The sequence below is a fragment of the Mixophyes fleayi genome, chromosome 9, assembly GCF_038048845.1.
Source record: "Mixophyes fleayi isolate aMixFle1 chromosome 9, aMixFle1.hap1, whole genome shotgun sequence".
Lineage (NCBI taxonomy): Eukaryota > Metazoa > Chordata > Amphibia > Anura > Limnodynastidae > Mixophyes > Mixophyes fleayi.
In genome coordinates, this window is record NC_134410.1 from 59,947,810 (window position 1) to 59,971,515 (window position 23,706).

The 23,706-nt window shown below is 41.8% G+C and overlaps 1 protein-coding gene across 2 annotated transcripts; it reads left to right on the forward strand.

The window, feature by feature from the left end:
- Window positions 1-3,786: 3,786 nt before the first annotated feature.
- Window positions 3,787-20,100, forward strand: AMER1 (APC membrane recruitment protein 1). Of its 2 annotated transcripts, XM_075184403.1 has the most exons (4): window positions 3,787-3,929; window positions 7,198-7,339; window positions 14,080-14,315; window positions 15,468-20,100. In XM_075184403.1, exons 3-4 carry the CDS (start codon window positions 14,145-14,147, stop codon window positions 18,822-18,824), a joined length of 3,528 nt encoding a protein of 1,175 aa, XP_075040504.1. In that variant the 5' UTR covers window positions 3,787-3,929; window positions 7,198-7,339; window positions 14,080-14,144; the 3' UTR covers window positions 18,825-20,100. The 2 variants fall into 2 exon arrangements, with proteins under 2 accessions (XP_075040504.1, XP_075040505.1); XM_075184404.1 differs by lacking the exon at window positions 14,080-14,315.
- Window positions 20,101-23,706: the final 3,606 nt, after the last annotated feature.

Here is a 23,706-nt window from a genome sequence, read left to right on the forward strand (position 1 = left end):
GTCCAGATTATTTCTATAGGAGTGATAAATTGCAGTATTTGTGAGGAAATCATTACAGTAGAGGTACGAGATTTACTCCAATGATGTTCTGCTTTGCGAGAAAGTTTTTGAAGATGTTGAAGAGGCCCATGTATATGACATAAATAATATTCTTATAAATGGGTTGTCCACTATTGAAAAACCATTTCTTAAAAATAAAAACATGACTCCTCCATACAGCTTATCTAAAGACTAATTTCTTGTATAACTTACAAAAGACTTCTATAAAAGTGCTTCAAAGGAGCTCTATTGTAGAGCTATGAACAATATGTAGTGCACTAGATTTCCCTACCAGAAAGCCCGTTACCGGAAGCCAGGTGCCAAACTGCAAATAATACTAATTCTTTCAAATAACCCCATTACACACCATCCATAGCTCTACAACTAAGCACCATGAAAGGGCTTCCATAGAGTGAGCTATGGATGTTCATGGTTTCTTATAAGGGGTCATCCCACAATGAACAACCCCTTAAGACAAGTTACCTTTTAGTTTTATATATCTTTCTTTAACACCACATCTGAAAAGAAAAAGTAGAGTTGTTGCCCACTGCAACCAATCAGATTCTTGCTATCATCTTCTAGAACAATGGTGGGTAACAAGCGACACACCAAGCCTCCTCCAAGCCCCCCACCTGGCTGTCCCTGATTTTAATCTCTTTGTTAAAGCATAGAATAAAGTAGAGTGAGGGCAACTGAATTCCACATCACATACCTCCCAACTGTCCCGATTTAGGCGGGACAGTCCTGATTTGAGGGGCCTGTCCCACCATCCAAATCAGGACAGCGATGTCCCGCTTGTGGGCAATTTGGGAGGTATGTGAGCTGCTGTCAGAGTGCTACTACGTGCGCACCCCCCTCCTGGAGGAGAAAGTATTTTCCATTGTTCCAGATTCCAGCTCACCTTAATACATACCTCTCCAACATGCCGCTGATCATTGGGTTTCTACTCAGCATCAGATGGTTCCATACAATGTTGTGATGTCACCACACAGTGAAGCCAAGGAAAAGAAGAGCAAACGTGTCCACCCCTCCTTGTTCTTTGTCTGGAGTCCCCTACTCTATGTTTATGTATAAACTAGTGCTAGGCAATTTCCCGGGGAGGATGGCCACACCCTTCATGATGAGACAGACACGTCCCCTAGATGACGCAGACATGTCCCCTTTAGTCAACTGTCCTGCTTTGAGATCCTTCAGTGTTGGGAGGTATGGCATCATATGCAGGGCTGCCAAGAGGAATTCAGGGCCCCGGTACAACAACTTCATGGGGCCCCCTTATAGGTGCGCATGTTGAAAAATTTTGCGCTTCCACAGGGCGGCGGCCCAAAATTAGGTGTGGGTGTTGTCATACAATTGGGGGCGTAGCTATGCATCATTGGGGCATGCCTGGTGGGGAAAAAAGCGCTAGGCCCTGAATTCACTGACGCGTGACACATGTCCAAGCACTCCTGACTTTCAAGACATCTAGCACCACAGTGTAGTACAGAAAGAATGCAGTGTGTACACAGAGAGTTCACAGTCTTGGCCTGTACCTTACATTGGGCAGAACACTCACCAAAAATTGACATTGTCCCACTAGAATCACATTTCACACACTCTCATGCTCTCTCCTACCTGTTCTTACTTTCACCCCATGTGGGCGCAGGTTTCTTTAGTTGCGGCTTGTCTGGGTCCTGGAATGTTGGGGGACCCTATTTGTAAAAAAAATGGCTATATTTAGAAAATTACAACCAGCCCCGCCGTTAAATCAATAGCACCCATGATTAATAATTAGTCATTCCTCCAGCCCCAACAATAAAATAATAGTATTCCCATTGCCCCGCAAACAAAATAGCAACTATTAATTAGCCACCATCTACCTCACACACACTACATTGCCAAAAGCTCCCTGTGCCATCACACACGCATTACTGTGCCCCTTCATCATCATCACGCTATGCCCCCTTATGATCGCACTGCGCCCTCCATGCTGCCTTTGCCCCTTTCTTCATCCCCCTATGCCATGCTGCCTTTACCCCTTTCATCATCTCCCGATGCCATGCTGCCTTTGCCCCTTTCTTCATCCCCCTGTGCCATGCTGTTTTTGCCCCCCCTTTCTTCATCCCCCTGTGCCATGCTGTCTTTGTCCCTCCTTTCATCATCCCCCTGTGCCATGGTGTTTTTGTCCCTCCTTTCATCATCCCCCTGTGCCATGCTGTCTTTGCCCCCCCTTTCTTCATTCCCCTGTGCCATGCTGTCTTTGTCCCTCCTTTCATCATCCCCCTGTGCCATGGTCCCTCCTTTCATCATCCACCTGTGCCATGGTGTCTTTGTCCCTCCTTTCATCATCCCCCTGTGCCATGGTGTCTGTGTCCCTCCTTTCATCATCCCCCTGTGCCATGGTGTCTTTGTCCCTCCTTTCATTATCCACCTGTGCCATGGTGTCTGTGTCCCTCCTTTCATCATGCCCCTGTGCGATGCTGCTTTTGTCCCTCCTTTATTCAAATTCCTGTGCCTCTATGCGTCTCTCCTCTCTCACTTACCTCTGTATTGCTTTCTTTCAACTCTCTTTTTTGTCTTCTGTGCGCGGCTCTTCCCTGAATGTCTGGCGAGACATTCATTGTAAACAGAGAGGGGAAGAGGGATGCCGGCATTGCGATCATGTGAGTATTTGTATACACACAAGATTGTGTCGCCAAACGCCCCCCCCCCCCCCCCCCTCCCTCCACCGGCTGCGGAAAAAAAACATTGGAAAAAAAGTAAAAAAAAAATCCAGAGTGAGGGCCCGAGCTGGGCCCCTTGGTGGGCCTGGGCCCGGGTAATTAGTACCCGATACCCTCTCGGCGGCCCTGATCATATGACCTCCCTTGCGCAACGCAGGGAGGTCAAGCTGCATAACGAGGGAGAGACTGCAGTTTGTTCACCTTCCTTCCTTTGTGCAGCTCTTATGAAGATTAAAGTGCTGCCCTCCCAAGAATGAGGTCGCCCATCAACATTCTAGAATGTACAAACGTAAGGGGGTATTAAATTGTTCCTCCGGGCGCCGCCGGAACGAGCGCGTTAAAACTATTACCGTATATTACTCACTAAATTTCATCTCGCAGCTCGAAATTCAGCGAGTAAACTACCGTATTAACGGTTTTTACGCACAAGTTTACCGTATAAACGGTAATAGTTTTAACGCGCTCGTTCCGGCGGCGCCCGGAGGAACAATTGAATACCCCCCTTAATGTTAGAATCTGATTGGTTGCTATGAGCAACACCTCCACTTTTACTTTAATAAGTTTTAATAAATTGAACCCTGCCGCTTTTTTTTTATACCAGTTGTTGTGCTATTTTACATTATACAAACATAAAATGACGCTTAATGCAGTTCACGTTTGTGCATTTTTTTTTACTTTATGTGTCAGTAGCAACATGCTCCTATTCATTTCACTCTGAGGTTAAAAATAATAGCAGCATCACAGCACAGAAAAAAGCGACATTGCAGAATATAAAATAACATAAATAACACTCCTCTCCCTGCGAGCTGAGTGTGACCGCACAGTAACAAGGCAGAGAGGTGACAATCCGGCAACAATCACACTGCTCGGCGTTCCTTCTTTCTGATTGGCTGTGTATGCAGTCAGTTTCTTCTGATTGGCTGTGTAAACAGTCAGTTTAAAGACGCATCAATGAACGTTCTGTTTATTATTTCATCACTCGTACGTAATTGGTTAGTCTTATACGAGAACGCTTATGTTGGCAAATGCGCCGATTGGTAGAGCAGGGTGTCAGTCATCACTAGCTGGGGGAGGTGGTCAGGTAGAGGCCGCACTGATACAGGAGCATCTATCTGCAGAACAGGACACTGGAGTCTGGGCATTGTGAACAGGACACAGCGGAGGCACTGGGCCTAGTCCGAAACAGAGCTGGTAAGTGTAACACGATGCATGGTCCGTACCTGGGGTGCACCTGTGTGTATGAGGGAGGGATACCGATCATAGCTGTACATAGATGGGAGACATGAGTGCATCAAATCACAACATGGCACCGTTGTGCTCGCCCCTATATAGTCTTCTCTGGTCCTAATTCTTGTGCTTACCGGGATCTGTATCTGTATCTGCGACCGAGAGATACCAGGGAACTATGGTAAGTAAAGCACTGACCTACATGATCAATTAAGGAATTGACTCAATCCAGGAAAACTATATTCTGCAGTAAAATAAATGAGAAACGGTGTCTCCTATATTGTAATATTCTGCGCTGTAATGTGGATAAGCTCGTTCTGTTATGGGAGCTTAGTTATGTTGCAGATCACAACGTGCACAAGCTACATCTTTAGTGGGGATTCTGAGAGTTAGTTCTGTGTGAAATGCTATTGACACATTTACAAACCCTTTTACCCCCTTCTCTGTAACTCTTAGAACAGTGAACAGTTAGTGGGACAGCTGAGTTGTGCATTGTAGTTACATTTGTCCTGTAAAAGCCAATAATTGCATTGTAACAAAAATAGATTTATTATTAATAATAATAATAGTTTTTTTTTATGGCTCCATAGTCTAATGTACCCAAAATAGTCAAAATAGTGCATGTTTACCCAGATCCTCTAGCAGGAGCACAGGCGCATTTCTTTATGATTACCTAAAAAAGAAAAAAAATCACTTTTCGTTACATAATCTATACAGTGATAAGCAACCTATTTGAAGCAAGGATAAAATTAGGCAGTAGCAAGGCAAATTAACTTTATTGGCTATTGTTTTTATTAGTGGTTAATATGCTAACAACCACTAAATGTTCACTTCTGTGGGGGAAAACAGCTGGAGGCATTTATTTAAATACATTTTGCTAAAAAGTTGCTCATAAATTATTATTCAAAACAAGAGTAGCTGAAAATTAATAGCCCAAATCATTTATATTTCTAAATAAAAAATTGCACTGACTGTTTTACAAATGTTCACCAAATAGAACAATTCTCTTGTCTGATCTGGAGTAGGAAAATGAATTATTAGTGCAGGTTTTTTTGCTTTAGAAGTGTCCAGTTTTTTGTTTTGTTTTTAAGCTTATTTGCAAGGGTTGCCAGTTTTGCCAAAAATTTTGCTTGCAAACTTGTTTTCATAAATTGCAATAATAATGTTTTTCATTTACCCATTGTGGGTGAGCAGAGTGATGCTGAAACATTTTATAACACAAATTCCTTAATGTATGTCTTGTGGATTATTTTGTTTGCCAGATGCTCTATTCCCTAGAGCAGTGGATCGCAATCTTTCTCAGTTCGAGGTACCCTTAGGGTCTACATAATGTTTTCAAGGCACCCCCAAAATAATTACCAAGTTGCCCCCGCCTTGCTTAACACCGGCTCTTGCCGTGGCATCCCAGTGAGACTGCTACTGCACCTCAGGGAGCCGCGCCACCCAGTGTGGTAAACATGGCCCTAGAGCATTTGGTTTGTGAAACCACATGCTGTATTATACTATAACTTTTTATTGGTTTAACATGCATGAATCAACCTGAGATAAAACATCCTAAGTGGGTGTAAAATGATGTCATTTTCACATGTCATGTGTCTCTGTTTTGTCTTTACATGTTGCTTCTTCAGATTAGTTTTGTTATGGCTACAGAAATCCCCAGGACTTGCAGCAGCTGCTGGATGTGTTTTATTTTGGAAGTTTAACTTCTAAAATAAACGTAGCTTCACTTGTCCCTCTTTAGTTTCAAAGACCATTTCTTATAATATTTACCATTCCTCTTCAGTCTCAACAGCACAGTTTTTAGAGCATGTACATAAGTTATCCACTCTGATTGGCATTCTTTATTTGCTTATATGCTAGTGACTCTTACTAGTCAGTTACACACGGGTTATTTACTAACAAAGTATAAATGGGCAGTATACTCAAAGAAACCAATCGGCAATTAGCTGTGATCAAGTTAGTCCAGGGTTAGCCAATGAAAGATGACATCTGATGTGTTACTGTGGTTTACTGTACAGTGGCTCTTTGTTAGTAAATTACCCGCAGACACATATTTACTTACATATTTATTTATGGTATTAGAATCAGATTATACATGTGTCTACGAGAAAGACGGCATTTGTGGTTAACAGAGATTGGGGAAAAATAATTGACTCTGTATTAAATATATTATTTTTTTATTTTTTGTATGAAAATAGGGGAATTATGGTGTTATGGTGACATCTTATAGGTAAGGTGTTAAGTTATGTAATGTGGTGTAACTTTGGATGAATCTCTGAGCTGTAACAAGAAAAAAATGGTATGAGTGGGAGTGGATAGCAGATGGTCATTGTTAATGTGCAGGCAATTTATATAGAGGTCATTTTAAAAATAAGGTAGTGTTATAATTGGTAAAATAAGTGACAACAGTTTAAATTAATTTTCCACAGAGATCATTCTTCCTCTTGCAAGCCGGCATTTTTATATACAATTATATATAACTTCCATCCCCTCCCTTCTTTATATTACTCTGGTGAGGGTTCTCTGAAGAAGAATTACAGAAGCCAGTTTTTGTACTCCTTTGTAATTCTGCACACAATGAAATATATCTTGAAGGGCACATTAACTTTTAACAAACTGTTTATAAAACGTAACCTACAATCTACCTTACCTGAATGCTGAGAGGTCCTTCCCTGTAACACCCTTCTTATCTGCTAATTGGGATCTTTGTTGAAATGGGATCTTGCTTTGCAGAACAGTCGGCCATGGTGTGTGTGTGTGTGTGTGTGTGTGTCCCCAAAGTAATTAAATCCCTGCTGACACTTTGAACTGTACTTATGTTAGGGACCTAAACAGCACAATAAAGCAGAGGTTGGAGGGCCCATCCAAATGCTCTTCAAAGAGGAGGGTAATTATCAGGGTTACCTACTGTTGCAGAGGAATGGGACCCTCATAAGTGTGTTTAAACGTATAATTATCCTTTGTTCGTTCATGATCTTTGATTTTAGTTGCCATTTACGTAGAAACACTCAAATTAGTGTTTTTAAAGTTTAAATAATGTGTATGCGTCTTCAGCTTTCTGTCTATTAAATAATCACTGAAGAAAAACCTTTTCCCCCCAGATGATATCTCTATTTTATTGCATCTGGGTAATAATTGGATGTAAACTGACCTCAGCCAGTGACGTTTTGTATTATCTGTTGCATTGTATGCATATTCTTAATCATTTATCATGTTTCAATGTCTCTAACAGATCTGACAAATGTCCAAAGAAACTGCCTATGATTTGGTGGCGGTGGCTTTGTTTGCTGAATGTGGAGAAGTATGAGCAGCCTCTGGATTACTGTGTCCCCCAGTCTTGCGCCACAAACTTTGTTTGACTTAACTTGGACACGGTAAGATGCTTGTAATTTCTTTTTGCGTTGCGGTTTCTAAAACTAATGTTCTCTATAATTATTTCTGAGAAAAAGTAATGTTAATGATTATCAATCAACAGCAAGTGGTACCATGCTGCAACATTGGCTTGGATGTCAATGACAAAATGCTCTAATATAAGCTTATGATCATCCATGCTGTAACACTAGTGGGTATACTTACTAAACTGCAGGTTTGAAAAAGTGAAGTTGTTGCCTATAGCAACATTCTAACTCTCCTTAATTTAGTACATTCTACAAAACGGCTAGAATCTGATTGGTTGCTATAGACAAAATCTCCACTTTTTCAAATCTGCAGTTTAGTAAATATACCCCTATGGTTCCTGTAGGGGAAATGCTTTGGGCTTTACAAGCCCCACAGTCCTCCCTTGCCTCAGTAATAATCACTGTTGTCATCAGTCTCGGACAATCTTAGCCTGGCTTCTGCTGTGCAGTACTGAGCATTCTAATAAAGATTGCACGTTCTGAATGTTTAGGAAGTAATTTGGTGTTCACCACATCCCAACTTCTGTGTGTGCTGGTTTCCTCCTGGCTCACTGAAGATCTTGCTAATGGTCACTGACTGCAAGTCAGTACCAGCATAGATCTTACTTTCATGTCAATCCAGGGGTAAAAAGCAGAAAATATCAACAGAGTAGTTTCAGTGTCTTTTTTTTTTTTTTTTTTAAAGATTTTATTTTTGCAAGGGTCAACCAAAAGTAACATTCTATACAGCACTGTGTTAAAAAAAAACATCTGAAAAATACATATGCAATAAAACATACAGCGTCTTGTTAGAAAAGAGTATTAATGAGAATGTTGACCCAATTTTTTCAAGAAAGCAACTATTTTAGAAAGAGAAATAAGACTGTGAAGAGTAAAGGGGTGGGGGGGAGTGGCGGCGTGGCGGGCCACCTAAGAGTAAGATGGAGGAAAGAGTGTGGTGGAATATGGGAGAAGAGATGGGAGAGAAGGAACAGGGAAGGGAAGAAAGGATCCAGATGGAGTGATGCTGTAGAATCACATGACAAAAGGGGTTTGGATTTGGAAGTATGAGGTCCACGGCGCCCAAACCTTAGTGAATGACTTGGAGGTATTACGGATTATGCATGTCATGTATTCCATCTGATAAACGTACCAGATCCTACTGATAATCGTCTGTAAAGTTGGAGCATTGGGCTGCTTCCAGTCCGTAGCAATCTGGCATAGGGCAGCGGAGATTATGTGGCGAAACATTTTAATTTGATGTTTAGTGGCCGATGGAATCCCGAGAGGGAGAAGGAAAAACCTGGGAGAAAACGGGATGTCAATCTGCAGTAGCTGTGAGGCGAAGTCCCGAAGTTCCGTCCAAAATGGGGCAAGTCTGGGACACTGCCACCAGATATGGAGGAAGGACCCCTCTGCGCCAACAACCTCTCCAACATGTGCTAGATGAATCTGGGAAGATTTTTTGTAATTTGGTTGGAACCAAATACCAGCGATAAAGAAGTTTATAAGCATTTTCTTTTAATTTAACACAAATTGAACTGGAGGCTGTGTTAGTTCTAATTTCCTCCCAGTCTTCATTGTCTAGCGTTTCCCCCAGGTCTCTCTCCCAACCCCTCTCATGAGAATCTCGGTTGTTCGAATCAGGGACTTTAAGTTCCCAGTATAGTAAGGAAATGAGACCTTTGGTAGAAGATCGCCGGAGCGAAAGCGCTTTGAAAAAGGTCAACGGTCTACGACCTAGAGTTAATTTGTTGGTAGAATGAAAATTTCTTACTTGTAGGTATTGGAAGAAATATGTGTTTGGAGTATTAAGTTTTGTTTTTAAATCATCAAATGAAGGAAATGAAGCGTCTTTGGTGATATCGTTGAGATAGCATATGTCTTTTCGTTTCCAGTGTTCAAAGGATGAAGTTATACACCCTGGTGGAAATTTGGGGTTATCAAAAAGTGGGATGACCAGGCTGGGAGTAGGAGCAAGGTTAAATTTCACATTTGCTCGATCCCAGATAGATAACGAGTGGGCTACAATCGGGTGATGAGAAACGGATCGTGGACGACTGGTGCGAGGGAGCCACAGGAGAGAGGATGAGGAAGAGATACCCAAGCTTTCTGCTTCGATCGAGACCCAGACCCTGGAGGAACTTGAATTGAAGAGAGAGGGAAGATCTAGTTTTGCCTGTTAGAAAAAAATCAAGAATTTCTGTTTTTTGAGGATTTATTTTGTATCCTGAAATGATGCTGTACATGTTGATATCTGCAAGGAGGGGGGGCAGAGAGACTGCAGGGTCCGAGAGAGTCAGGAGAACATCGTCTGCATACAATGATATTTTGTGTTCAGATTTCCCTGTTTTAATTCCTTGAATAGCCTTATTAGATCGTATCTTTGCAGCTAAGGGTTCAATTAGAAGGGCAAAAATTAAAGGTGAGAGGGGGCAACCTTGCCTTGTTCCGTTGGAGATTGAAAAGGGGGAGGATGAGACCCCATTGGCCACCACCGTTGCCCTGGGTGATTGGTATAAAGCTAGTAGCCCATCTAAAAATTTACCAGAGAAGCCCATTGACCTCAAGACCCTAGACATAAAAGGCCAAGAAATTCGGTCAAATGCTTTTTCAGCATCTAGCGCCATAATCAGAGATGGACATTTAGTGGTATTAATAGAGTGTACGAGGTCAATAGCACGTCTAGTGTTGTCTATAGCTTGGCGGCCTGGTATAAACCCAACCTGATCTGGATGGATCAGGGAAGGAAGAAGGACATTCAACCGATTAGCTAAAATTTTGGCATATATCTTGAGATCTACATTCAGTAGTGATATTGGTCTATAGCTGGAACACAAGGTGGGGTCTTTCTCTGGTTTTGGTATAACAACGATGGTGGCCAAGGTCGTCGCCTCGTTAAACGGGGAGCCTGTTAATACTTTATTAAAAAAATCTGTCATGTGAGGGGCAAGATCTTTAGCAAATTTTTTGTAATATTGTGGGGTGAGTCCGTCGGGGCCCGGGGCAGAGGATGATTTCATCATCTTGATCGCCGAAACTGTTTCTGCCTGAGTGATATCAGCGTTCAAGAAGGCGAGGTCACCATCTGTAAGATGCGGTAATGAAAGAGATGATATAAAGGATGTAATCTTCTCGTCAAGAGAGTCAGCAGAGGATGGGGCCCTAGGAAGATTATATAGTGCTTTATAATAATCGTGAAATTCTTGGGCGATTTGCACAGGGTCATACAACGGCTGAGAGTTAGAAGTTTTTTTAAGTTTTGTGATCATTCCTTTAGCTTTCCTCTGTCGAAGTTTGTTAGCGAGTATAGAATCTGCTTTATCAGTCTTATCATAGTATTGCTGATTTCATTTTTTAAGTGTGTTTGCAGCTCTGCGAGAGAGGATTGTATTCAGTTGGCCTCTGATTGCAGAGATTTGTGTTAGAAGAGACGTAGATGGGTGTAGTTTATGCTGGGTGAGCAATAAGGCTAATTTTTTTTCAAGGGATATTATTTCTTGAGAGGCCAATTTTTTAGCTGCGGAAGTCTTACTTATCATTTTGCCTCGGATGGTAGCCTTATGAGCTTCCCAAATAATTCCTGGGGCGATCTCTTCTGAGAGATTCAGTTCAAAGTATTCTTTAATTGCTTCCTTAATCTCTTGATGGACAGAGTGGGACAACAACAATGCGTCATCCAGACGCCATCGACGAGGTTGTGGGGCTAATTTTATTAAGTCAAGAGTGATATCTACTCCTGCGTGATCTGTCCAACTGAGAGGGGTAATTCCTGCATTTAATATCGTATGAGTGAGAGAATGGGAAACAAAAATCATGTCTATGCGAGAATAGCTGCCATGAGGGGCTGAATAATGTGTGAAGTCTTTTGCATTCGCATTTTTAAGTCGCCAAGTGTCATGTAAAGCTAAATTGTGTAGACCTGACAGCAAGGATTGAGAGTCTCTTAATGAGGTGGGAGAAGGTTTCTGGTTGGAGGGGCCAGAGGATCTGTCTAGTGTTGGATGTAAAATGGTATTGAAGTCCCCAGCAAGAATTATATGGCCCTGTGCAAGGCGCCCAACACGACTAAATACTTCAGAAAAAAAAGAACTCTGACCCTGATTGGGTGCGTACAGAGAAATTAGTGTAATCTGCTCAGAGCGGAGTGTACCAATCAAAATCAAATACCGACCGTCTGGGTCTGAATATGATTTAGTTAGGAGAAAGGGAACCCTATTGTGTATTAAAATTGCCACCCCACGCTTCTTGCAGTCCGCAGAGGCAAAAAACGTTTGAGTATAAAGCTTACTTTGTAGACGAGTGTGTTGTCCCGTGAGGTGGGTCTCTTGAAGGAAGATCACATCAGCTCCCTCTCTCCTGCAGGCCCCCAAGACCACCGCCCGTTTAGTAGGTGAGTTCAGACCGTTGACATTGATCGAGAGTATCTTAAGCGCCATGGGTGCAAGAGGAAGCATAATTCCTACATAGTTTTAGTAAAAACATTACTTGAGTGAGTAAAAAAGAAAAAAGATTTTCAGTCCATCTGGAGCCTTGGGGGGAGGGGTGGGGTGCCACAGGTAAGAGGAAGGTAAAAAGAAGAAAGAGAAAGGGGCCTAATTAGGCCAATACCCTCAGAGAGAAGAGCCCCGTATAGGGCTATCAATAAAATCAAACAATGAAGAAAAAACATTGTAATACAAGTAAGGGTGCTTGTGGGGGGTGGTTAGTTTAGTGGGATACAGATGGGCCAGGAATAGCTATTTAGTATAATAGATTGAGATATTCTGAGCAAAGTTGGAGTGGATAAGTGACCAGAGGAAGGGGTGTTGGGAGAAAGGGGGGGAGAGGGGGCGAAAATAGTAGAAAGGAAGGAGGGGTAGTAAAGGTTGGGGGTGGGACGGGGACAAAGGGGAAAAGTGTGGAGTGGGAGGAGGGAAGTAAGGGAAAAAGGAGGATATGAAGAAGAGGGATGGGGAGAAGGGAGAATCATGGACGTAGAGCTAAAAGGGAGGGGGAGGAGTGAGTGGAGAAATTAGACTAAACAATATGAACACTTATGTAATCTAGAAATTGTAACAACAGCATCAAGTATAATAGGTAACATCTGACCAAGTCACACATACCAAAACTTGTTTACATTTTAACTCCCATAAGGGGATATTATTTAAAGCGCAAAAATACTAGGAGTACATGACAAAAGGCAGTTTGGTTATTAGGTGCCTGTAGTGATCACAAGGCAAACAAGAGCTAGGTATTAGACGTTAGTCCAAGAAAAGGTGTGAATAATGTAATGAACATTTGTGGGTTACCAATCAATCTGGATCGATGGAGGGTCTTGTCGATCGACGGCTCACCGTTGTCCAGGTAGGAGGCGGTGCTAAATCTTTTGTAGGTCTTGAGGAATTATTGCGTGCTGTGGATGAGGTTGAATCCGGAAGAATTTCTAGCTTGGAGAGGATGTCTTGTCCTTGGTCAAGCGATTTGGCATATAGGACGGAGTTCCCAGCGAATACTTGCAATTGGAATGGAAATCCCCATCGGTAACGGAAATTGTGTTGACGTAGTATTCTTGTAACTGGTTGCAGATCTCTACGTTTCTGGATAGTAGACGGGGCCAGATCTTAGAATATCTGGAGGTGCATTTCTTGAAAGGCAATCGAATCTGTGAGTCTAGTTGCATTAAGTAATTTTTCTTTTGTTTGATAATAATGAAGGCGGACTATAATGTCTCGCGGTCTTTGATCAGCTGCTGGTTTGGCTCTGAGAGCCCGGTGTGCTCGATCCATCAGAATTTCACTATCTGTTAGGCCTGGAAGTAGGTGTTTGAAAAGGCTGGAGAGGAAGTCAGGCAGAGAAGAGTTTGTAACAGATTCTGGTACATGGCGAATCCTCAGATTATTTCGCCGTGATCTGTTCTCTTGGTCTTCTTGTTTCTCTTTCACCGAGTCCACCTCAGTACGAAGCAAGGCTAATTCACGTTCAAATGTCGTCTGAGCACGGCACATGTCATCAGTTTTCGATTCAAGAGTATCAGTTCTAGTGCCGAGGGCTGCTATTTCTGATTTGAATTCAACAATAGCTTTCTTAAGTTCCTGTTGGAAAGTAAGTTTTATATCATTCGCTAGGTTAGTAATAGCTGCTTGAACTGTGGGATCTATATCCGAGTCACAAGGAGAGTTGGGACTTGAGGTGCTAGATTGATCTGTTGGAGGTGAAGAAGCTGTCCCTTTCTTAGAGGCAGCAGTAAAGATGGGAGCTGTCCCGATCTGTTTTTTGTTTTTCGTAGACATCTTGAATGCGTCTTTTTTAGTTATGTTTTATTTTTATGTATATTTTTTTTTTTTTTTTTTTTTTTTTTTTAGATCATTTCTCCAGAAATGGAATAGATAAGAGGGGAGAGGGTGTGAGGGGGAGGTATAGAGTGAGAACTGGTCACATAGACATAGATAGCAAATACTCTTTTCAGCTCACCCCGGCCTCCGAGGCGGCTGAATCCCTTTGGGGTTTACATTTGTTTATTTGCTTTTTGGAAGCTTGGTTCAACACATCAGTGTGCCACTAGGAACAACTATTTAATCAGCAGGGTATATTAGAATATTAGAAAGAGGTAAATTCAATAAATGACCACAAGATGGCTGCAAAGTTACATATAGAAAATAAAGCAATCTGATCTGTGCAATCTGTTAGGTCTGAAACCGGCAACAGCTGCAAAGAGCTCAATAATGAGGGATACTCACTATCAGTTGATTTCACAGCAAAATCTATTGGTCAGAGGAAGTCCCAGGCAGAACTCAGGTGTATGCTGCTCTAAGAAGAGGCGATGGGCTCCAGAGGATCCCGCCAGCAGAGAGAAGCTGCGGGTGGACGGAGATGCACTCCGATGCAGGGGCTGGACTCAGCAGCATGCAGCGCAATCAAGGCAGAGATCCAGGACAGAGAGAAAGTTCCGAGATCGCCGACAGGCGGGTTTCCTCACCACGGACGCAGTCAGGTAAGTTAAATCTGGAGTGGTGCCTCCGGGAGCGCTAAAGAGGTGGTCTGGGATACTGCAGGCACTCGGATCTATCGGGATCCCACCAGGTTCCGCGGCCAGTTGGCACAAATAGAGTTCCCAGGGGGATCTGTGCCACCAAGTTGTCGCAGCGGGTCAGATGTTCCCTTCAGTTGTGCCTCCGCTATCAGGGTTCTTTTATTTAATGTCGGGACTGCCGACGGCGGGGGAAGTTCTTCAGCTCCCGTAGGAGATAGAGGGGTCGCCTCCAGAGAGGTTTTATCCCAGGTGGATGTGGGCTCTGGACTTTTTCTCTCCCTTAGAAATCCGGTGCCTGGGTCCCGCAGCGACGGGATTTCTCCCCGAGATTTGGCGGGAAAACAGGCCCGAAATCAGAAACAGAGTCAGCTCGTTATAGATGGGGCAAACAGAGCTGACCGTGGGTACACGTGATCCCGGTCACTACCTCAAGCTGTTGTGGTCACAATCAGGCTGTGAGGGGTCCAAATCAGCAATTTAGGGATAGTTGAGTACGGAGCTCGAGTGAAACACCTCTAGCTACAATGGCGTCCAGGCCACGCCCCCTCAGTGTCTCTTTTTAAGTGTAAAATATGTAAGTGTAATAGTTGTTTTATAGTTGCATGTTTTAATAGTTGCATTTTCTAAACCAAGGGTAACATCTACCTTGACTAAGTCCCCAACACTGCCATTGTGTATCATTGGATGCAATCTTCTAGTTCAGCCTATGTCTGTCTGAGAAAACTGTGTGGACAAGCATTGTCTACTTTGTAATTAACAACGCTGTCAACGCGCTACCAATGTAAAACATGGGATTGCTTAAAATGTTTTAATTGCAAGGCTATAATGTCTTCCTATATACTTAGTTGCTTTATTGCTGAAGTGTGAGAGTCTATATACATATGTCTTATTGTGCTTTAAATTAAGGGCATATTCAATCTATATAACCTACTAGGTTGTACTAGATTTCAGGGAATAGTTTAGATTGTTTCATGTGCTATTTCAATTAAATTTGTATTCGTTAAATTCTAGATGAAGCAGCTGTGTATTATTTGAGTCAACAGATCAAATGGAATTCAGCTAACGAGGATTTTTATTTTTATTTTATCTGTCTGTTTTTGTTTTTCTCCGCAGGTCAATACAGCATTTTTCACTGCCCATGGTAGCCAACTTCCAGTGCCTCTGGAGTCATGCACCAATAGGTGTGCTGATTTGAAAAGTATAACAGTTGCCATGGAAGGTGGCCACGGTTGCCTAGAAGAACGTTTTGGGATAAAGTCCTCTTCTTCCATCTGTGAAATACTGGATGATCATCATGGTGGTGACTCTTCCAACATGGAAATGCACCCACTACAGACAGGACCATGTGTGGACCAACAGACTCCTGGAAAGCAGAAAAAGACTTCTTTTAAATTCTTTGGAGGCAGGAAGAATATCTGCACCCTGCCTAGCTTCTTTGGAGGAAAGCATAAAGGTTTGGGAAAGAAAAAGTCACTGAGCAAAAGTAAGACCCATGATGGCATCAGCAATGCATCAGGTGAGGATGGAAAGAATGATTACCCTGTTAATGCTATCAGCAGACATCATGTACAAGATGCCAAGACAGGGAATACTCTTTCCAGCTCCCATAGTGCAGACTCGGGAATCACTTCACCAGTTAAGCTTGATTTCAACTTTCATGATATATCCCCCATGGGCAGCACAGAATGCTTTGATAAAAAGATAAATGCAGAGAAATCTTTCTCATTTCCCAGACCAAAGAAAGGACTGAAGGGATTATTTAGTAGCATTCGCCGCCACAAAAAAAGCAAAACTCCTGATCCAGAGAAGTTTGAGCCGTGTGATCACAATACGCAGAGTGTGATTTTGGAACAATTGAATAATAAGTATCGAGCGGAGGATGGTGATCAGCAAGGCCACCGTGAGCAACCAAAGATGAGCAACCTGGCGCCTAAAATGTCACCAAAGTATTCATTGAATGTAATAGTTGTGGGTGAGAAGGAAGTGGTGCCTTCATGTTTGGCCGGCATGGCTGCACAAAAAACTGACGAATTACCTGTAGAAACTAATGAGGTTCTCTCTCTCCAACAAAATGATGTCATTGATTCAATACCTGAGTGTTCTATTGATTGTTCAAATCCCGAAGTAGTATTCCCTGAAACTGTAACTGCTGACTACATAGACAGAGACACCCCTCCTCACTCTGCTGGTGACCAGCTAAGTCTCATGTTTGAGGATGTTTCATCCCTCAAGAGTTTTGATTCCCTTACAGGATGTGGGGATATTATTGCTGAACAGGACATTGATAACATCAGTGATAATTCAATTTCCTTAGAAAGGAGTAGGGAGGCAACCAAGAGAAGCTCTTGCCTTGTTACTTATCAAGGAGGAGGTGAGGAAATGGCAACACCAGATGACATGGAGGAGGAATACCTTCAACAGCTATTGGAAGATGGCAATGAACCAGATCCTAGTTATGAACTGGAAGATGTAAAGGAGTTTGAAGTGGGGTCCAAAGGTTTTGCTGAACTGGAGGCTAATGCTGATTCAATGGGTGCTGAAGATGCTTTTGTTGATAGGACGGTTTTAAATAATGCAGAGTTGTTGACTCCTCAAAGTGATCAACAGGAATCTGCTCCGAATAGTGACGAGGGGTACTATGACTCTACCACTCCTGGTCCTGATGAAGATGCTGGAGAAAGCTTTTCCCATAAAGAACGTCTTCCAAGAGACAGCTACAGCGGAGATGCACTTTATGAGTTTTATGAACCTGATGACAGTCTCATGAGCCCGGCACCTGGAGGGGAGTCTCTGTATGATGGTAAAACACTATGCTCTGAAATATTCGATCAGTTTTTTGACTTCAGTCTTCCCATGGACAATGGTCCAATTCGCAATGCCGACCGCAAAAAGGGAGCAACTGAAACAGAAGAGGAACGGCTAGCAGTGATTCAAAAACAGCTCCTGTTGTGGGAAAGGCAGAGAGAGGCAGCACTGAAAGCAGTGGATCAGCTAAATAAAGATATTTGTTCCAAAGAAAAGCAAAGTATTGAATGTGAAATTAGAACTGCCAACTTAACGGGCAGGGTCAAGGAATCCCTTATTCGTGAGCAAGTGTTATCAAATATAAATAAAGATGAAGGTGACAACGAAATACAACATGCTCCATCTGAAAAACAAAGCTGGAAAGAATTTAAGGAATCCTCTTTAACAGACTCTGTTTACCAAGCAAGTTACATGCAGCACATCAAGCAAAATGGCCTTGTAGAAAAGCCAGGTTTTGAGTTGAATGTCATTAGCCTTGAAGCTCAAGACCAGAGTGACACTAGAATGACAAAGATTTCCAACCCTAATATTACTCTTATGCACCACGTCCAGAATGTATTTGGCTCTGACTTTTGCGCCACTTCGGGCTATAGTCCTGAAAATGACTGTGAGCAGGCCGTAAACTTTTCTCAAACACTGGTAGAGTTTGCCAATAATGGTATGTTGTTTTCAAGTATCTCTGAAAGAATGGGCAGTGCTCATTCTAACTCATCGTTCCATCGAAATCTAAATGCTCTTCCTACTATGGTGACATTTGATATTGTTGATGTTGAAAATGAAGGTGAATGTGAGCAGCAAATAGAGCATAGTTCAAATGAAAAGGTTGTTTCATCATTTGAGGAGTTTGACCACAGCTATGTCCAAGAGTCGTTGGCTGAATGTGATGAACAGTTGTTGCAGATGGATTCGCAGCATTCTTTCCACAGCTATAACTGGGGAGTGACCAGTCTTCCTCGTCACCTTGACCAGTATAAACTAAGTCCTTCCAAGCCAGTTCCACTTTCCCTTAACAGAAGAAGCAAGTCTCTTGACACGGAGAGCTTGGAGTTTGAACTTGGTGGATTCCATATGTCTAAGAGTGGTCTGAAATCATATGATCTTCTCACTCCTTGGGAACATGGAAAGAATACTTGGCAATATGAGGATACTTGTGTTCCAGGAGATGAGGCAACTTTTAATAGTTGCAGTAATTTGGAGCACATTAAGACAAATGGACGATTTGAAACATATGTACCGATTCTATCTTCAAGACCAGAATATAGCAGAGAGCCTCGAGGTTCTAGCTCAAATAGCCAGCTGTCAGCGGACCCTAGACAGATGGCAAAAACGACTACAGAGCTTTTGCAGTGTAACACTAGGCAGCCTCAAGAGGGATCCAGCTCCTGCCGATACTCTAGAGAAAACACTACAAAGAAATTGGCTCGTGTCCTACCAATGGAGGAACAGAGGGGGGTGGAAACAGACTATGATTATCATGCACCTAACAAACAAATGAAGACCAAACCAGTGGGAGTTACACAAGCAATGCCACAACAACACAAAAAAGAGGACTGTAACCCATTAACCCTGGAAATGTCTGGAACTGTAAAGAAGGGGACTTTGGAGCACAGGTGTACATCACCCAATGAGTGGAGTAATAATTATAATGAATGTTCGAATGACTAAGTGATTTTGTTGGGGCTGTGTGTTTATGATGATTCCCACTAGTGAACTGAGAGTCTAAAACACACTTTGGCTTAAATAGTAGCCACACCAAAAACAAAATCAGATGGTATTTGTATAATTTTCCAACTGCAATGTTTTATTTATTTTACTGCATTTCATCGCACAGTGAACATAAAGTGTTAACCTGTCTTGCGATTCGTTATTGTATCAGAATTGTCAAATTCTTCGTAAACTGTCTTGGTTCTGCATTTCAATTGCCTCTCGACTTCTAATGCAATTAATAACCACACCACAGTGCTTTAAATATTGAATGTCCTTTTTTAAAATAAGAAAAAACATTAACTGTAGATGAGGTTAAAGTGGGTGGTAATCATGACCGTTCCACATAGACAGCCCCTCTGTGCAGTGATGCATTCCATATATATGCAGAACACAAAACAAATGCTGCTTTTTATAGGACACATAAATTCTGAGGGCACAGAATTTGTTCGCTTTTCAATTTAGTTCAAACACCACAACTCTGATTTAGTGTACTTTTTCAACACTTACATATATGCAGTATAAATTCTTAAGAAAAAAAAAAAGATGATCTGCTCCTTCATGCATCACATGAGTTAAATTTGTAGGTGTAGATGCCATTTTTAGTTTTATATAAAGCTACACACATGTGGCATGATCGATCTTTATGTGTAATATTCACAAACCTAAAATAATAAAAACATCTGTTTAGAGTAAAAAAACAAGATATCCATCCACTTGTGAGCATTAAGTTTGGCATCTGGAACATTGACGTTGGCTATTGCCAATAGCACTGACCATAAAGGGCTGTGCCACTAATTGATATATTGTATATAAAGTGGTTGTGTATTTATCTCTTGATTCCTCTCTTCAAAGGTGGCCTTGTAGTGGCCTTCTTTCTTTAAAACAAGGTCAAAGGGGATATATTTTAAGATGGTGAATGTTGATAATATTTAGTGGATTGGGAACCTTTTTGATTTTGCGTTTTGGTATGTACATTGTAATGTGTGCAATGTGCCCTAGGGACTAGTACAGGGCTGGGTATGGTGATTAAGAATTCCACCTAAACATTAGGATAAAATGCTCCGCTTGTGTTTTGGTGTTGACACCTTGGTCCCCTGAAGACTCCTAACAGTCCAGCATTGCGCTCATTTCTCCAACTACCTGCCTGATGCAAACATGGAAAAGTGTTGTCATCTCCCTCTCCTCCCCTGTAATCCTCCCAGTCATCAAAAGATTTCATGGTCTATAGCATAAACATCAACAAGCCGCCTTGTCTGGAGAGAGGACATTGCTGGACTGTTTGTGCCTTTAGGGAAACCATGGGGATCGCCACACCAAAGGAAAGTATTTTAACATATCTTAAACTGCACTCATAATGTAACGACTGTATGTTTTGAGGGAATTTCCCCATAAATAGATTGATACTAATTAATGTGTATAATGATCGACCTACAGAATTACTCTGGTGGCTTATAATGTCTAGGGTGATCTTTACAGAAGTTACAGATAGCCCATAGCCACCATTAAACTAAACATTTAGCAACACATGAAACAATTGATAAGTTTAATCCACCTGTGCTGTTCATTAATGCGTATGAGCAAATTTGATGAGGACCTTGAAGCACAATTAGGGTCCAAGTATTTTTTATGTTTTACTTATTCTGGAAACCACAATCCATAAAAGTTAAATATCTCCTTCTCCAAGTACTAGGAGAAATGTTCAATGGAGAGACACTTATACTAGATTGTCGCCAAGCTGATTGAAAATAGACATATACCCCAATGTTACTCAAAGTATACTGGTATTCTTGTTTCTGAAGCTCTATAAATTGGGCTCTGAAAACCACACAACACTGTCTAGCAGATAAAGGGTCCTTTCCCAGCTATGAGTTTTGCTACTTTATCTATAATGGAAGAGGCAGTTTTGAAATGCAAGTACAAAGTACTTTGAACAGGCTTCATGTGGTAAATGTACTGACCCATTGATTATTACTGGAACTAATTGGTTTGGCTTTTGTTTTCAGACTTTACGCATTTACCATTCAAAAAAATGACATGTAAATGATTACTTGATGACTGTTCCAGGCCCAGCTATGCATATGACTTGTGGGTTTATGCATCAAAACTCCTTGACTGGTATGAGCCCATAGTCCAGGGTTTCCCAAACCCAGTCCTCAGGGCTCCCCAACAGTGCATGTTTTCAATATCTCCTTGCTGGAGCACAGGTGTATTCATTACTGACTGACACATTGTAACAGATCCACAGGTGGTCCTAATTATGTCACATGTGATCCAGAAAACCTGCACTGTTGGGGAGCCCTGAGGACTGGGTTTGGGAAACCCTGCCATAGTCACTCCATATGACTTCTTGAGGTTATACATACAGCTACTAATCAATCTTATTGCTTTGAACAGCCATAACATACATGTACAGCAGTGATTAGCAACATTGTTTCTTGCTTATTTCTCTGTTAAATCTCACTTGGTGACTGCCTAAGCAACATGGAATGTATAATTCAGCCACAGCCAGCAGTTCATGATTCCCACAATATATTTTCCAACTGGACCAACAATGTGGTTAAAATTGCCTACAGAAGGAAAAGAACATCTAACAACTCCAATATTACCTTTGTTACACAGAACAGTGACCACATGATACACTTGTGTCTACTCTCTGCCATACTAGCTTGTTTCACATTTACAAATAACACTTGGTTATTTGTGTTCCTTTTTACAAACCAGTATATAAAAAGTTACTTGTACAGATGGAAGTGTAATTTATTACTGCTGTTATTTTTAATGATGGTAAATCCTGAAAAAAATAAAGAAACTTGCTTACAAACACTTGTCGCTATCAGTAATTGAGTATTATAATGCAGATAAGGATCCTCTTTTTGCACCTCTCTGCACATATAGCAGGACAATAGACTGACCCCTTTTGAATGGGAGGCTGATGGATTTCTTAGTGAAAGTGGAACCATTTGTTTTCCTCTAGACAGCTGTCTGTTACCATTCATTCCTAATGCTGTTCTAATCCTAGTGTAGATTAACCCCCACCTGCTTGTTTTGCTTTGTATGTCCATATGTATGGAGGATTATTTTACAGCATTAACTACAGTGTGTGGAGAGTGGAGCGGTCTCTTCCTTTTTCCATTTGGCTGAGCATGGACTCTAATGGGCACATGATGATGAATATTAAAACCATTTTCACTCTATCCTTCTCCCTTACAGATTGTATCCACACACTTAACATTTGTTCCCTAATTGTTTTATGACCGCACGTCACATAATGCTGCTTCAGATATATTTTTCACACTAACATGTATGTTAAAATTACCAAGTCTTGTAACTCATTAACTTGTAAGTTAACGAGTTTCTTGCTCATTTGAGCTTACAATTCATTTTGAAGCTTCACTTGGAAACATTTCTAACAAGTTTCTCACATTTAATTGTGAAGAATTCCAAATAGTGCCTTTTAAAAGCACAAGTATGTATAGGGTTTCCTTGGATGCCTAAGCTTCAAGTCTTGTAACACTACAATAATTATGTTATGCAGTCATATTAGTGCTGTTTTAGTAATAGACAAATGTTGAACACAATGTAAGATGCCCATTCATGTGGGTCAACAAGATTTTCAGTTCTGCACGGTTAAATCTGGTTACTGACTAATTCTGATCATAAAAATTAGCTGACTGTGTGTGGTCAGCATAAGGGATCGATGTATTTGAATTATTTTCTTAATTCAAAAAAATAGCAACATCTCCAAATAGATGCCTATCTAACTTATGCACACTCAGGGACAGGCTGGGCTGGGGAGCATGTGCCCACCAGGACGGTCCCATAATGAGCTACTGGAAATTGCGCACTCAATTTATAGGTTCATAACAGATGCTTGAAAAGGAGGGGTTATCCAGAAAGGGACAAATCCCCCAGCACACTGCTGTGAATCCGTAAAAGAGCTGCTATTCTACTTGTACGCAAAATGCAAAAGCCTCGGTTACAGACATTTGCACGATATACCGTATTTTTCGCTCCATAAGACGCACTTTTTCCCCCCAAAAAAGTGAGGGGAAAAGTGTGTGCGTCTTATGGAGCGAATACTGCAAGCTAGCAAGAAAGGAGAGCGGGGAAGTTTACAGTGGCAGCGTGGAGAAGCGGGCTGAAGAGAAGACACCAGTGGCGGTGAACTGCGCGCTCCTGCAGATCCTCCTGAACCGTCCGTCCCCGCCGCCTATCTGTAAGTACCTAGGTTTCACATGGGACGGCACCTGTCATGTGGTGCACGTCCCATGTGATACCTAGGTCCTCAGATAGGCGGCGGGGACGGACGGTTCAGGAGGATTCTCACAGATAGGCGGAGAAATGCCGAAGATATCTTGCGTGGAGGGAATAAGGTAAGTTATGGGAGGCTGGAGGCTATAGTGTGTGTGTGTGCTGGAATGTGTTTATGTATAAAGGCTATACACTGGTACAAAAAAGACCATATTACCGGTACATCTAGGCATAAAAAGTATCAGAAGAAACATAGATATCACAAAATGGTCACTTATGCCACCCTAGGCATATATAAAGTGGTGCATTGAGAAAAAAATTTAAAATTGAGTATACAAACAAAAAAATACACTACCACATACTGTGTTTATTTCATTAGCCCAGCACTTCCCGGGACTGACTCACCTGAGTTTGGTCTAATGGTAATACTTTTTTTCCTGTTTTCCTCCTCTAAAAACTAGGTGTGCCTTATAGTCAGGTGCGTCTTATGGAGCGAAAAATACGGTATGTATGATGAGCCACTCGCGCCAGCTTACTGGGATAGTCTTGATTTTTTGAGGTTTTGCTGTCATTTTAAATCTAAAGCTTG

What these genes read in the sequence shown, in the direction of transcription:
- AMER1 (XM_075184403.1), top strand. Translation starts at nt 14,145, where the DNA reads ATGGGCTCCAGAGGATCCCGCCAGCAGAGAGAAGCTGCGGGTGGACGG. An exon ending in CTCACCACGGACGCAGTCAG is followed by an intron (nt 14,316 to 15,467) that starts GTAAGTTAAATC and finishes TTTTCTCCGCAG; the next exon opens with GTCAATACAGCATTTTTCAC.